This window comes from Leptonotus elevatus, chromosome 19 (genome assembly GCF_054856555.1).
Source record: "Leptonotus elevatus isolate MCC_2025b chromosome 19, RoL_Lele_1.0, whole genome shotgun sequence".
Classification (NCBI taxonomy): Eukaryota; Metazoa; Chordata; class Actinopteri; order Syngnathiformes; family Syngnathidae; genus Leptonotus; species Leptonotus elevatus.
The window spans coordinates 10,495,730-10,512,195 of record NC_141257.1 but is presented as its reverse complement, the minus strand read 5'-3'; the positions used below and the strand labels follow the sequence as shown (position 1 = coordinate 10,512,195).

The window sequence follows — 16,466 nt, the reverse complement described above, 5'->3', positions numbered from 1 at the left end:
TTACGGGAAAGTCAACTGTCCCCCTAATATTGTATATATCTCCGGGACGTTGTTTAAGCTGCAGTTGTGGTGAACTACTCCATAAACAATATTAAATGAGTTGCTCGCCATTTCGCTTTCGCTATCTTTTTGGACCTCGTCCTCCTCCGTTCGATGACGTGGCGGCTGCTGACGTGCCAGGAAGTAGTCGACAGGGACTGATGTGGGTTGATCACGGCGGACACACCGGCTTATATATTCATATAGAAGTTCGTGGGCTGTTGTCTATGGTGTGATTTTCACGACTCTTAATATATATTACTCACACAAAGGCTGATAGACAGCGGTTCACAATGAGGCGCGCCGGCTTAGGTAAGAAATAAACGCAATCCGTACTAGCTAGCTGCTACAGAAATCATTTACACAGAATGCAATGTATGCTTAATGTTTGTGTAGGCTAGCTTGGCAGGTACCTTGTCAATTATATGAAAGGTGCTTTCTGGTGGCCCACGCTTACCTTGACCTTTATGTAGTCAATGTCTTTACGTAGTCAATGGTCTTTACGTATTTGTGAATGATTGAATATCAACCAAATAAACACGTACTCATGATATAATTTCATCTAGGTGATGCAGCATCTGGAAACTATGTCGCAAGTGGATACAGTGTGTACGAAGAGGAAAATGAACATTTACAGGAGGGACTGAGAGCCAAAGTCACCGCTTTGAAAAGTGTAAGAAAGTTCAAACTCCCGTTTTCAACAGGCCGCGCTGTCTCTCTTAAATGTTTACACTTATTAATTACGTACGCTTGTTTTCAGCTGTCCATCGACATTGGAACGGAAGTGAAGTATCAGAATAAAGCGCTGGATGAGATGGTGAGTTTATTCAAAAATAAAAGCACGCCTGATAAGCCAACGTGTAACTCATTAACGTGAACGTGCTTTAATTGTGTGGGGAGGAAATTGTAAATACTGTAAATAAAAGTATTCACGTTCAGTATTTAGAGACATTGTGGATAATATTAAATTGTTTGTATGTCCTTAGAGTGCCTGCCCCCCCCCATAGGCAACTTTTTGAGCTGCCCATAAAAAAAATGTGAGTGTTGGATTCAGATTAGCATTATCTAACAGCGTTATCAGTGTTATAACTTTAATTAAGAAGTTCAGAGACAACTGGTATGTGATGACTATTTGAGTCTGCGTTTATTATGTAGACTAAATAGTTCAAGTGTGCAATCTAAAAAAAAATAAAAAATACAGCCTTGGAGTTCCAAGTGTCCTCCTTTTGAATGTCACACGCAATCTTAAATCTCCTTACTTTTTATTCCACATCCAAATGCTGTACCTGTTTTGCAGGAGGGACTAAAAAAGTTTGACACGAGCGCTGTTGGCTATCTGTCGAACAGAGCAGAAACAAGTAATGTTAATTTTGGACGACGGGTTGTTGCAGTACTTTTGTAGTACTCGTACACGGTGTAACCCTAGTTGGCAAAATTGTCCACACTCACCTTTGAGACACAACAGGTCTTTTCATAATAAGCTGATTTCAGCAAGGATAAAAAAAATTATAATAATATACCATAATTGCTGTGTATGTTGAAAGCATGAATTGTTTAGATTTGATTATTTCTTTTGCTCCCATTTCCCCCATTAGGACACAGACTTTGATTCAACAGGTGGCCTGCTTGGCGCCACCATCGGCCGAGTCAAACAGCTGTCCAGAGGCAGTCAGACCAAACTGCTGTGCTACATGCTGCTCTTCTGCCTTTTTGTCTTCTTTGTACTCTACTGGTTCATCAAGCTGAGGTGACAGCTGGATCTTGTTGGACTTTGAACACACAAATCAGCGTAGCCAAGTTTTTTTTTTTTAAGTTACAATAAAAGGTATATATAAATAAATCGAAGAAAAAAACATTTTCGTTACCTAAATGAAAAAAAGAAAAGATTTACAGCGAAAATGTCCATTTTCATCTTCATCAGTTAATTTATTGAAAAACATGATTTGGTTTTAAATATTTATTTCAGTATTAGCCACATCCTTTTACAGTGTTATCTAGAAGCTATGTCATCTAGTGGCAGCCAATAAAATGTTTGTCACACTCAACCCGAAACACAATGATATAGTGTGTTCTCTTTATTTATTTTTGCTTCATTTATGAAATAAACTGTTTATCGCTGGCGTCAGGCCAAAACCTCATTAAGGCACAATTTGGTGAATTTAATATTTCAAAAATCTACTATTGAAAATGGCTTGCTGTCTTTGATATAATGGGATGATTTTAATGTTTGAATTTTTACTACACAATACATACCGTGATTTTTTTATCTTGCACACAAAAACCCTAAAATTAATAAAAACTAAACTAACTCAAGTGCATAAAAAAAACAGTTTGAGATGATTCATGGAGCCAAACGGTTATGTATACTATACGCCCCAAATAGCTACTGCTGAGGTTGTCAAATTAGATGTGTTCAGAGACTGATGTGATGAGATTCAGCCTTGTGACATGGAATTGATTAGTTGAGCAATGCCACAGTTGTAACGAGTGCTCTGTGTATGTTCTTATCTGTTTATTGTGCAATCTGCATAATGACTGAACTATACAATTTTCTCTGAGACATTTAGTTTCTGCTGGCAGACATTAATAGGCATATTACAGACCAACATCTGTGGAAAAAATCAGAAATGTGTTCTCAATGTAAATAAGCATTTTATGATCCTTTTTTTTTTAACCAATAATCATATCAGGTGTTTCCTTCAATTAAAACTGACTTTGCAATTTTTTTTAATACACTGACAGAAAACAAATGTTACCTCTGCAAGAACATTGTCTCGTGATGAACAATATTTACAAAATGCAAATTGTATGCCATAAAAAAACTGTCAAAATGACCCTACTTATGATTAGCTGAACTGCACTTAGGTGATTGGGTGTGCCCCCCCCCCTCCCGTCAAAATAATTTTTTAGAAGTTCACATTTCAAACAAATTTAAAACATCACTTCTTGGGGAGAATGTCCATGTATTTGCAGATGATTCCGAGCATGACCTCATCAGCCCCCGCGCCAATGGACATTAACCTGGAGTCTCTGTGAAACAAGTTAGGGTAAGGGTTATCAATTTGACTATGTACTGTGACACGCCCCCTACATTTGTGCCAGATGTCACTAGATGACAGTACAGTGTCATATAAGGACCACCTTTTCTTTATTAAGTGCTTAGCAACATGAGGTAGTGGCTTTTTTTATTTTTTTTTGTGGGAGTATGAGGTAAAGAGTGTAACCATGGATACTACACAGCAGTTGTGAATCAATCATCGGTTCATTGAAATGTGTTGCACAAAAGTTACATAGATTATACATTAATAAATGTTTAAAAACAAACATTTTAATAGTGTTTACTAATATGACTGAAGATACATACCTGTAGAATCTGCTGACCTGCACATCACTGGTGTAGCCCATCCCTCCCCAGTATTGCAGGCAGCTGTCGCTCACTTCCCTGGCCAGACGCCCCCCCTTTAATTTGGCCATGGACGCCATCTTGGTGACGTCATTGCCCTTGATATACAACGCTGAACCCCCACCCCCGGGAAGTGAGATATGCAGGTATTTTCATCATTGCGATGGGGAAGATAATCGCACTTTACCTGTGGCCTGGTAAAGGAGTGCGCGCAGCAACTCCACCTCCGTCTGCAGCTCGGCCAGCCTGAAATGGACCGCCTGGTGGTAGAGGACCGGCTGATTGAAGATCTTCCTCTGTCGAGTGTAGTCGATGGTCTCCTGAATGATGTTGTCCATTGTGGTCAGGACTACGCGACAAAACGAGAGAGATTTGAATGTCCTGCTTTGGACTGGTTTCCTTTATGAATAGACATGAAAAAGTCCACATTTGAAAGAAAAACAATGCTCAGTTGTGGCTCATTAAAGTTGCAAAATGTCACACAGTGCAGTTCTGAACCGCTCCTACGCCAAGACACACAGCGCTTTAATAAACATGGCCAAATTAAAAAATTCCATCATGCGTGTTTCACTTTTGCCAACTTCTTCAGAAAACATTATCTCACGCTTGTCAAAATTAAATGCAAACAAACCTCCTTACACGAGATTGATGGCTCGACCCGAAGTGAACCCAACCTCCTTGTTGATTTGGTTGGCTATCATAAAGTAGCATACGTGGGAAATGGATGACATTAAGCGCAAAAGGACAAACGAGGAGGAAAGCTCTCTCACTATTGGCCACGGCCCAGAGCCTCTCTTCCTGGAACTGCAGCATCTGATAGGTGAAGCCCATGCCTTCCTGGCCAATGACGTTCTTGCAGGGAACTCGGACGTCCTCGAAAAACACTTGGGCCGTGTCGGACGACCACATGCCCAGCTTGTCGATCCGGCGAGCGATGTGCACTCCTAAAATAGGGAGGCGAGCGAAGACGCCGTTGACGGGCTGGTTTTGATTGCGCCGGCGTTCTAACGCTGATCCTACCTGGCAGGTTCATGGGCAAACAAATGAGGGATTTGTTCCGATGTGGGGGGGCGTCACTCGTGTTGGCAAGGAGACACATCCAGTCCGCTTGGGTACCGCTGGTGGTCCACATCTTGCCGCCGTTGATCACGTATTCATCCCCCTTTCTCACCGCCTTCGTCTTAATGTCTGGTCGAGCGTACAAACACCAGATGGTAGAAGTGGTCTACATTTCCCTACGACTTGAATGAACTTACTCGACACATCAGAACCTGCCCCGACTTCGCTAACTCCGAGGCAGGCAACTTTGTCCCCAAGGATGCTCGGAAGCAGAAACTCTTTCTTGAGCTCAGTTGAGCCAAACCTGCACACACAATTGACAAGTTCATAGTTTGGTTTGTAAAGTCAACAAAAGTGAATTCCATGCAAAAAGAATGAGCAGTTTAAAAACAATTGTGCGATGCTAAAGGCAATTATAGATATCCATTTCTTCCGAATACTCATTATTTTAACCTCGTTCCGGGCAAGAATTGTTCCCCCTAATTAAACTCATGAGACGGTACGAAGAATGACAGCAAAAGGTTTCAAAATTCCAACAATCCTCCTTAATTTAATACACTGGTTAATATAAACTCCGTTTTCAGAAAGAATAATAAACCCCCGAAATAAATGCATAGCAGAAGTTGCTGCACCTCGTAAAATATCCCACGACTGGTGCTGTTTGTTGCGGTTGGCAGCCATTTTATAGTGTTCACATTACTACCACCTACAGGACTGGAGTAGAATTGTATTACCGAGGAAGCAATATTTTATTCATCCATTTTCATTCACTCCTTGTTCTCATTAGGGTGAGTTACAGCATATCCCATCTGAAGACAATCAATTCACACCTAGAGCCTTAAATTGTGGTAATTTTTAAGGACTGTTTGTTTTTAAACTTGTTACCTTAGACACAATGTTTTATATAAACCACATGTAATAAATCAGAATTGATCACATTTTTTATTAGTACTCCGCCTACTAGCATTTTTTAAGTGGTACTTGGTGTAAAAAGTTGTAGAACCACTGTGATTACAAGACCAGTTGCCGTGATACAGGTGTTACATGTTGCATGTTGCTACGTGCATGCATAGGCGACCACTCAATGTTGTGCAAAAGACACAAAGCTGACATATTGAGTATTGTTATCCTTGCAGGAAAAGAGGCCAGCGTTTGGAGGCAGATTAGCTCCGAGGCTAAATATGCATCTCGGCACAGACACGATGCCAAAGTAATCCGTGGGCGGACGGCGAGAACAAAAGGATTGAAGCCGTGCGGTGCAGGGGGTTTTACGGAATTGCTACCTGGCCAGCGCAGGCGTAGTCATGTCGGTCTGAACGCCGATGGCCATGGGGATGCCTCCGCAGCGGATGTGGCCCAGCTCCTCGGACACCGCCACGCTGTAGCTGTAGTCCAGTCCCAAGCCGCCATATTCTAGCACAAACGAGACAGCATGTTAGGTTTTAGCATTCATTTGAGTTGTAACTAATTGTGTCGCTTTTGTTATGGCTGGCGAGTGTATTTATCTTAAAACAATGCCACCCTGCACAAAAATGGACATCATCATCTCATGCTGGCTTGGCAAATACAACCTTGGCACTAAACTCATTTTATTGAAGCCATCCGGTGCATGATGGATATTAGCACTGACTGACAATGAACAATTAGGGGCAGATTTACCACGCAGTTCTGCAAGCCTCGCAATATGACGAGTTATGGAATAAAGAAGAGCGCTGTCAGCGATAGACGAGGGATAATGGGACAATGGGGAAAATTGGGGACATGCAAACGAGCGAGCGATTGTAGGCCAAGCAAACTGGGGTGCGGGGGTAGGAAGAGGGATAGCCAAAACTAAGAGGAAACAGGTGCGGCTGGAGTGCGATAGTGCACGCTGGAAACCCTGCGGTGGATCATGTGGACAGAAGGAAGCGCGGAGGTTTAGCCCGCTTAAAACTGAACAGCGGGCTGGCTAGTTGAACAAACAAGCAAAAGAAAAACAAACATGTATGCTTCAAATCTCAAATGTCAATTCTATACACTTATGCATCTCCTGGGCAGCAGATGTGCCTCACTTTCCACCGTCAGACAAATTTTCTCTGATGAGAAGTGAGGGAATTTGATGGTGGGGCTTAATTGGCCAATCTTAGCTAAAAAAACAAACAAAAAAGAAGCAATATTTACTATTTTTCTCTCTATTATATAGTTAATAAAATTATTCTAAAACTGTCAAATATTCTGCCTGTAATTCATATATTTATTGTTGAAAAAATTAAAGGACAAAAAAGAAGTTATTTCAGTCATTAAATATATTTTTTTAATTAATCGACCTTATTAATCGGTTATCGGAATTTTATTCTGCCATACATTGGAATTAGAATTGGCCTCAAAGAAATCGACCAATTTTGTGTTGAAGAACCCGACATGACCCAACCCAACATCTTTGGGTTGAATTGGGACAGAGGTTGCGCGTCTGCAGGTCCCCTCGCCCGTGGGGACCCTTGCAGTGCAACACGACTTCAGGGGAGGGGCAGCAGCTTGAGAAAAAGAAAAAAAATAAACACATTAAAACCGGCTGTGCTGACTTAAGCTATAACAACTGGAAAAAAAAAGTATTAAATATATATATAATGTTTACGACGAATTTCATCAGGCCAGCTGTCGCAAGTTAAAACGTACAGTAATATCACTAATAAGTGATCAAAACAAACATGTTGTAAGCACATGCTTAACTCACGCCAAGGCGCTCTACAATCTCAAATGCCTGACACCCACGTCACTCACCAGCAAGCTCCACCTGTGAACAGGGTTGGACTGGCACAAAAAAAAAAAAAAAAAAAAAAATATATATATATATATATATATATATATATATATATATATATATATATATATATAATAAAATAAAATACAAATCGGCCCTGGCATTTTGATTTAGGTGCGCTGGCCCGGCCCGGTTCTGCCACTGATGTTTATTGATGATGTTTCAGTTTGCTATCTATCTATATTCGAAATGGATTAACAGACTGGTCCCTCTAAATTGCGGGCCAGTCTCCTGGGGTAAAATGTAGGAAAAATAATAATTAAAAAACACTGCATCGGCCCCAGAAGAGGCCGGCCCACCGGGCATCTGCCCTCTATGCCAGATGGCCAGCCCAGCCCTGCCTGTGCACATCCTACACGCCCAAAGTCACAGATACTACAGTAATGGCCATGCGTCTCAATATTATAGTCCATAAAGCATATGAATACTGTAGTAATCAGTTTGATCAATTGCATGCGTCACTATCACAATCACGTCACATATGCAACGTCACAGTGTTAGTAACGTGTGTGGGGAAAACCAAACATTGAAATGCGTTCGTCAGAGTATTACTAAAGCAGGAATCACACGCGCTTCGACAGCCAAACGGATGGGAAACAATTTTGGCTGCCAGTTCCTATCTGTCAACCGGCTTGCCGTTGCCATGGTGTGAAAGACGGGTTCTTCCCTGTCAGGACAGAGGAAGTCAGGCAGGGCGCCAAGGGTCATCACTGTCCTCTCCCCCTGACGCCGCTGTCTTAGGAAAACTTCCTGTTCCCGTGTTTTGACAGGTAACGCGGACTTTCCGCGCACACGCAAGTCACGGAAAGTCATAAACGGCCTTCTTTCGGATGACCAAATACAACATTGAAACTTATTCCGCTTATAATTTGTAATCATACGTTCAAGACCTAAAAATTATTGGTGCAGGAATTATTGCCAACAGGGTAAACAGAAATCAGTTCACCCAAGAGATTTGGGGGGGGGGGGGGGGGGTAACAGGGCATGTCTGCTCAAGCTAGACTTTCTCTGTCGTTTAGATGAAGTGAAATGTAGGTCATGTCAACACACTTGTTGCTCGTTCTAAAAGTAACAATAAAAAGGTGGAGGGAGTTTGAATTGCATCTACTCTAAATCCATATTTTGCCAACTATTCGCCGTACTAGAATGAATTTGAAGTGCCATTCTAGAGATCATAATTAAGCCACTTTACAATATTACTTCTCACCGCGTTTACATTCGATGCACCCTGTACTCCCCCCATGGCAAATACATTAAATATTGTGATGTGTTTGTTGCGTGATGCATCGCGGCAAAGACTCTTCGCTACCTGATAATTGAATTGAGTCTTTGCACAGTCGTCCCCCAGGTCACCGCGCTCTAATCCTGTCAACTAATGCTCGGGGTGTGTGTACTCAGCACATTTTAATTCCCTCGCCCGCCCTCTTCCCTGACCTACACACTCCTGGTGAAATCTTCTTCTAAGTGTGGGATTTATTTTATTATTATTTTTTTTTACTGTTTATGCTATGAAGTAAAACGGCATCTTAATGTGATTACAGCGAAACAAAACATTGTAATTCCCCATAGAAGCGCTGCAAAAAAAAGAAAGAAGAAGAAGAAGTTGTTGCTGAGCTGAAAGGTCGAAGAAAGAAAAGGCTAAGACTATTTGGCCCAAAATGACCCAAAAAGTTCTTGGGGGAAGATTGTGCCGACGGCCCGCTGAACTGAACATTTTGGTTGCGTGAATTGCGTGAATGCTTGACTTTCAGCATTTGGAAGAATTCACACCTCCATCAGTAACACATGTGGGTGCACATCTGTTTTCGATGTTAGCCAACAGCTGTTGCAGGAAGTTTGTGCGATGCCTCAAAGTGATACTCATCAGAACGCTTGATAGCCACTATGATGCCAATAAATGAAATACAAGGATCAGTGAACTGCTCCGCTCGAGCGAGTTGCTTTTTGGGTCCGAATTTGATAAACGACCGAGTTGTCATTTCTAACATATTTGTCAGATTAAAATATTTATCTGCGTTATTCGTGTTGGCTGCTATTCAATTCCTAGATATGCTGCACATTAATCATGGAAGTGATCCAGGCAACATACGTCATTGGGATTGAGGGCCCTATGAGTAATCCCCTCTCATTAATTACTACATAGCTTTTTGAATCATTCCAAATGAATTAAATGTGTCAGGGCTGTTGCAGAGCACTTTGTAACTTGTGATGGACACATGCAAACAGACAAAACACAAGCTCTGGATTATACATTTGAAAAGCAGTTGGACTGGTTCGAATATATTTTGCAGTTTGCTGATCAACATGTCTAAACAAGGTTACTATCATTAACTTGTTCAAATGTGCCACTAAGACAAGGGTGGACCGACTACGCCTTTCCAGATCTTTTTTCAGCAAAAATAATTACACAGTTCCTGAGATCTGTTCTTATTTGAAATAGGGCTAAAACATGCTAAAACTAAAAAAATATATATATATTTTTAATTATTATTATTGATAACCAATTGTTGATTAATCATGTCTAGAAACAATTGTGGCAATGCAATACTTGGCTACTATTACTGGATCAGAGGCGCTTTTGATTCAGCCTCACCTAGCTTGCCATCGAAAAAATTGTTGTCACTTTTCCCAATGGCATTTATTTATTTAAATGTCCATGCAGAGTCATCACTGTTAAAGCATATCGGTTGGGTCAAGTAGAAAATAAAAATGAACTTTTACACCTGATAACCTGAAAGACAAAAGATACAGATCTCACCAACTGGCTTGTTGACTCCAAGAAAACCAGCATTTCCTAGGATCTTGAAGACTTGATGGGCTGGGAACTTTCCCTCCGCTTCCCACTGATCCACATATGGGTTGATCTCTTGGTCGATGATCTATGGGGGGGGGGGGGGGGGGGGGGGTTGAAGTGTACTTGCTTTAATATTCAGTGCGCGTGATATTTTTCTATATCTTTCGCTTAACAACACGTTTCTATCTTTTCCCAACCCCAAAGAATCTCCATTACAAGAGAAAAATTACACACAACGGCATCACATAAATACCATACGTTTCCTGCTGTGCGGTGCACACATACCGCTAAGATCTATGTAATCTATCTCCAGCGCGCAGCCACAAAATACATGAATAGAGAGCAGCCTGGGAAAACGCATTACACGGTGAATCGAACGCTGGTGGTGATGAATACAATGACAGGTATACATGCTATTCCACCTTTTTTTATATATGTTTTATAGGCTTGGCTGGTGACAACGTGACAAAAGCAGATGTGTGATTTGGCCCAATTCCCAACCCAGAACTCTCAATTGTAAAATCCGTGCAAAAAAAAAAAAAAACCCACAGAGAGATAATGTTAGTAATGCACCCAGACATATAAACATGGTAAACAAGACACAGGAAGACTATACAAGACTTATGTGGGAGTTTTTGTGAAATCCGATCTATAAATAAAAACGTTTGAGTAGGTTAGTTGCGGCTCTCAAACTGAGCAAGAATAGCTCTTGCTTTGGCATCAATAACGCTAACAGTGAGCTGCTGCTCCCCCCCCCCCCCCCGAGTCATCAAATCAAGAGTCAAACCCAGAACCGCGGACATGCTAACCACCAGAGAGAGCACAGTGCTGTCCAAGTAAATTCAATCGCATTGTCATTCCCAATAGCTATATAAAAACATCTTCAACTCAACAGTTTATGTCGTCAATCCCCGTCCTGTGCTTTCATGGACTCGAGTAGGAAGTGGGTGGAAGTGTTGTATTTTCTCATCCACAGAAAGGTCAAGCCTAACAGCATCATGTTTGCTTGTATAACAATGATGTCAAACAATTGACTCACAAAGGACGATGACACAATGGATTCTAGTATTGTTCCACTGAATTTTGCATAACAGTCTTCAAGCTGGAGAGCAGCAACCACTCTTCAGCGGCGAAGCAGCGTCATGATTCATCTCATCTTTATCAGAGCAGCGGATTCTCTTGAGTCATGAAGCAAAGTCCGAAAGGAGTTAAGTACAGGTGGACGATTGGCTTTTAAAATTGGCTTCCGAGCCGGTGAACTTTAGCATCATGACTCATTTTGGGAATAGAGAAGTGGGGCGCCGCTGGAGATCCTATTGTGACGTTCCTATCGTACGAAAACCTAAGTATAGGACACTCTGCTCAACCTGAGCAGGAGTAGATTAGTATGAAATATTACTGCGGAGTCTATTTTTTTATTTTATTGAAGTTCTTTTAGATAGATACATTTTTTAACCTGTATTTGTTTACATGCATCAAAACTTGCTCTTGCTTGTCCGTGTTAAAAAAATGAATCAAAAGTTGGTCATATCATCCAAAATCTGTACAATTCAATAGCAATATTAATTTCTAAATGACAAGTTTCTTAAACCGCCACAAAGCTCTCCATTGTTGTGTACCTTTCAAAAAGCAGCATGCGCTCAATATTTAGCAATGACATACAACTGACATTTCGTGGTGATGGGAATCATCAAATAAGCTTCAACCAATAACATGAGGTAAACGAGGCATCCGCATTATGAAGGATTACGGACTATGCACCCTCCTTTATTGTTCTTTCATTAAGCCATTAAGACACGTCTGCACTTCCGAGCGTAACCTTGAAACAAACGCCTTGGCCCCCGACCAACCTGATTTTGCACTCGTGAGAGCAAACAGTAAAACACGAGCAGTGGCCGCCGTTATTCCAAGGTTAAGTCATCCGTGTTCAAAGTTCAGATCCTGAGGAGGGAAAGGGAGGGACAACCGTGCGCTGGAACGGGAAACACACGGCGCGTTGGGGAGGGATGCTGCATGGTTTCACAAAGGTTATTGCGGACTATTTGTGTTACATACCAGGACGCTTTCGCATCAGCAGACTGGCGTGCTAAGCCAGGGGTCAAGAACATTGCATTATCGGGACCTGCGGCAAACTCTGCACGGCGTAAGACAGACATAAAACACAGCAGTGACCTTCTCCTTGGAAATTGTTATGCTAACTTTACAGTTTAGTTTTCCAAAACATGGCAACTCCAAAATGGTTCTGAATTGATATGTTATTATTAGTGCTGTCAAAGTTAAAGCGTTAACTAATTAATTAATCATAAAAAAATAAAAATCGCATTCATCATGTATGACCGCAGATGATCCTTGGTTACGTTAAAGGTAAGCACAGGCTGCGTTTGAGCAATAAACGTAACTTTGTGTATTAAAGTAGAGCATTTAATAATTGTTTGCGTATGACCTTCAGAATATTTCTTCATGTCAAACTATCGCGGTCATTTCCCCCCCATTTTTAATTATGCAAGTAATTAACTGATTAGAAAAAGAGGCGAATGAGAGTGTGCAGTGGATAAAAAATTTTTGACGACGTCCTCATAACACTAAATGTCGAAAAAATTGCCACATAACAGCTGCGTTTTAAATTTGGCGGGCAAAAATTGTTGATGAAAAAGCCTTTTGAATGAAGCGATTAATCAAAATTCGAAGATGTGATTAATTCATCTTTTGACAGCTCTAGTTATTATGTGATCATCGAGAGCAGGGGTCTGCAACCTGCTGCTCTGGGGCCACGTGTGGCTCTTTAGTTCCTCTCCTGTGGCTCTCTAAGACAACTTAGTAGAAATGAATATTTGTTTAAATATATTTAGGGTTTTTTTAGATCAAATGTTCTTCAAATGAAATAATGATTTGGATTTAAAAAATAAAAATGTTGCAGTCCAATTTTTTTTTATACCTAAAATGTCAAAAAACAAAAGAAAGTCAGAAAATGACAACAAAAAAAGTGAGAAAAAAAGCAGAAAACATTCAAAAAGTAACTATAATATATCCAAAAACGAAAGAAGAAATCCCGAAAATTACATGATAAACGGATTCCCTCCTTCCAATCAAAGTCAGCATTGGCCCGATTATCGACCGTTTCTTAAAGTAAAGTTAGCCTCGTTTTTTCTTCTACAACTATTCTGTCCTCGTCTTTGTATTTTCCATCAGTCTGGACGGCGTGGACGCCCCTATGGCACCACACTTCCTCTCACAGGCAAGCTCAGATAATGCATCAGACATCTGGTTTGGGCCAGCGAGACTCGCAACTGTTATTGGAAATGATATTCAGATATAGATATGGATCTCACTCTGCTTCATCTATTCTTCCTTCCCTTTCCTCAGTCTCTCCTTTGGTCTCTTGAGGTCTCCCTAATTTGTGGGAATTTGGATGTTTCTGGGGTTGGTGAAAGACTCTGGTTGGCAGTAGGTGATGTCTGGTTGGTGCGTGCTGGATTTCCCTTTCCTTTCTTTGATCCTTCCTCGGGTCTCCTGACAACCTCGCGACTCTCGCTGGATTCTGAAGTATTCGGTTTATTCTACAAACACCCAAGCGCCAACAGCACATGCAGTGGAAACGTTGCCACGGTGCGAGACTGACCTTGAATACTCACTGAGGGATTTCCTATGACTCAATTTATATACAGTACCATCTTTTAAAAAACATCCATTATGCTTCAGACGATTCTTTTAATAAACCATGGCTGCCACAAGTTCCTTTTCCCGCCCTAACAGCATATTGTTCTGTGTTTCCCTTTCACATTTTCATCCTTCCCATATTCCCTGTGCTAGTTTATTTTCAACCTCCCGGCATCCTTTGAAGGTTTAGTCACACAGTACGCTTCCCTCCATTTACCGCCACATCGCTGCTGTCTGCTCTAAATTAGGCTGCTGTTATTATTTTTTGCCCGTCTTATCTACAAATATCTGTCTGCTTTTTAAAATAGACTGATTACTAAGGCTTTTTTTTTTTTTTTTTTAATGGCCATAACTTCTACAAAATACTCAACAAGAACAAGACTGAAGAAAATTCTAAGAAAAAAATGATTTTTGCTTGTTTTTTTTCCCTGTGGCCCAAACAACTAATGGTATGAATGCCAGTACTGGAGAAAAAAAAGGATGCCATCACCTACAAACAGAACTCTCATATTCGAAACATGATCTCTGAGAGCAGATTTTTTACCTTCCCAGTCTTACAAAACAAAAACGTTGCGAAATATCTGACGGGCAGCTTCACATAAGCCAGAGTCCCACGCACTCAACACACCCGTCTCGCTACGAGAAAACACAAGCAAACAACATTTGGTTGCCTCGCTATACATTTATGATGTACACTGTATTGATTTCGTTAGCATCTGGGGAATGAGACTTTCTGCAATTTTGTTGCAGCTTTCCATTTGGTGCAATGTCGTTCCACACCAACACACATACAGTGTAACAAACGACACAAAATGAACTGAAAACTTGCTCGATTAAGAACTCAGGACTCAGCCCTGATTAAGAAGGAACACGTACAAGCTTGCCATGTGTTTGCAAATGAACATTTTAATGACTCAGAAAAAGGTTTGGGTGAAAGTATTGTGGTCAAATGACATAATTGCCATTAACTTGACGAGCCTTGTTTAGAGCATGAAAAAAAATCTGAGTCTGACTCAAAGAAGTCAAAAACCAATGCTGTTTTTCTGCAGAGTATCGGGTGCCTTCACTGGGGTGTGTACTGTAAAATGTGGGGTGAATAAAAACAACTCATTTCCACAGTAGGAAGTAAGAAGTGGAGTGGCCTAGTCAGATTAAAGCATGGATGGGCAAATGGCAGCCCGCGTGCCACATGTGGCCTCAGGCTACATTCTGAGTAGCCCCTTGATTAATAAAAAAAATTGAAAAAACTGAGTAGCCCCTTGATTAATAAATTTTTTTTGAAAAAAATTGAAAAATAAATTAAAAAATTATTCAAAGTTCAAGAACATTCATGATACATTCAAGATGAAAAATGAGGGGTAAATGGAGGAAAAAAAAAAAAATCTGAAAACAGAGAAACCCCCCAAATATTAAAAATGTTGAAAAAAATAATCAAATATGCGAATTTGCACCTGCCAAACTGCAGATATGCATCAACTGTAGTTTGAGTTGCAATATCACCTTTCACCACTAGATGGCCGACATGGATTAGTTGTTATACTGCCCTATACTACAACATGAGTAGCCTTATTATTTGTTTGTGAATTTGGAATGATATGCAGGACAAACATAATACAATAATAATGCAATAATATTAACATTTTGAGTGAGTTGTTCTTGCACTTAATGTTGCTTTCTCGTTCAGCAGTTTTGTGTCATCTTTAAATGAGAGCCCTTTGCACTGGAGGGAAAAAAAACGGAATATTATTTTGTGATTTGCTTCAAACCGTTTGCTATTTGGTTAGGATTTAGCATTTTGCATATACTGTATGCACATAGTTTGGCCATATTTCAAATGGCATTTTTGTCATACATCTGGTCAGGGACAGGAAGTGCGTGTTTCTATGTGCCCCCCCCCCCCCCCCCCTCCTCCCAGCAGCACTGATAAAAAAAAGAAAAAAAAAGTGGCCTCCTCCAGCATTTACGTTGCCCATTCCTGGTTAGTGATTACAGTTCCCACCTCCAAAAGAAAACCTGGAAGCAGCTGACATTTCAGAATTTACAAGCGGCAGTCGAGATTCAGGGATTTAGAGTTGCCATACTTGGCAACAACGTTTTCTCCACTTAGCAGGGATGTTGCAACAGGGCAGACAACTCGAGCCCTAAATTGATTAGGGAGACTACTGATATTGGTCTATTTTTCAGCGTCACTGCAATGACACAATCAATTACCAAAAGCACTTAAACACACACACTTGCCTATTCATTTATTTGCAAGTGAGCAACTTTTAAAATAATTATTTTCCCCGCTAAATCAACACATCAAGTGTGTATTTATAAAATGACTGCACAGTGACCTCTCACCCACTTTTTTTATGCGCCGCAGCCTGCTTGCAGCAACGCTGGACCAAAGATCGTCGTGACACTCGAAAGAGTCACACTAACTACTACAAAAACTTGTGTTTTCATGACGCTAAAGCTTGATGATTTAATTATCGCTAGCAGCCAGTCGTACCTTTCTGAGGGATTCCTTTAGCGCAAAGTGCTCTGGTGTGTAGAGTAAATGGTTGACCGTGGTCTCCGGGGAGCCGCTGGCTACTCGTTGGGGCGACGCTTGGTCTGAAAACGAGCGTGCGCCAAACGAAGAACATTTGTAGAAAGCACGGATGCTAACAAGCGCATTTAAACGCACAGAGCGGAGCGCCATTGTTGTTTGGGTTCTGTCGCGCATGCGC

At 41.0% G+C, this 16,466-nt stretch overlaps 2 protein-coding genes across 2 annotated transcripts; one reads left to right on the top strand and one right to left on the bottom strand.

Annotated features, from left to right (window-relative positions):
• The first annotated feature begins 150 nt into the window (after positions 1-150).
• Positions 151-2,873, top strand: bet1 (Bet1 golgi vesicular membrane trafficking protein). The gene is made up of 4 exons (XM_086063243.1): positions 151-351; positions 606-712; positions 800-856; positions 1,635-2,873. The coding sequence occupies exons 1-4, from the start codon at positions 333-335 to the stop codon at positions 1,788-1,790; spliced, it is 339 nt and encodes a 112-aa protein (XP_085919369.1). The 5' UTR covers positions 151-332; the 3' UTR covers positions 1,791-2,873.
• Positions 2,537-16,462, bottom strand: LOC147157888 (putative acyl-CoA dehydrogenase 6). Its single transcript, XM_086063242.1, has 9 exons — positions 16,247-16,462; positions 10,060-10,180; positions 5,785-5,914; positions 4,699-4,805; positions 4,463-4,630; positions 4,213-4,386; positions 3,630-3,791; positions 3,404-3,554; positions 2,537-3,069 (listed from the first exon to the last, which is right to left on the bottom strand). The coding sequence occupies exons 1-9, from the start codon at positions 16,460-16,462 to the stop codon at positions 2,979-2,981; spliced, it is 1,320 nt and encodes a 439-aa protein (XP_085919368.1). The 3' UTR covers positions 2,537-2,978.
• Positions 16,463-16,466: the final 4 nt, after the last annotated feature.

Coding starts and splice junctions, on each gene's coding strand:
- bet1 (XM_086063243.1), top strand. Junction 713..799: donor AAGTCACCGCTTTGAAAAGT/GTAAGAAAGTTC, acceptor GCTTGTTTTCAG/CTGTCCATCGACATTGGAAC. Junction 857..1,634: donor ATAAAGCGCTGGATGAGATG/GTGAGTTTATTC, acceptor TTCCCCCATTAG/GACACAGACTTTGATTCAAC.
- LOC147157888 (XM_086063242.1), bottom strand. CDS start 16,462: ATGCGCGACAGAACCCAAACAACAATGGCGCTCCGCTCTGTGCGTTTA. Junction 4,631..4,698: donor GGCAGGTTCTGATGTGTCGA/GTAAGTTCATTC, acceptor ACGCTCGACCAG/ACATTAAGACGAAGGCGGTG. Junction 3,792..4,212: donor GCTCTGGGCCGTGGCCAATA/GTGAGAGAGCTT, acceptor TTTGTCGCGTAG/TCCTGACCACAATGGACAAC.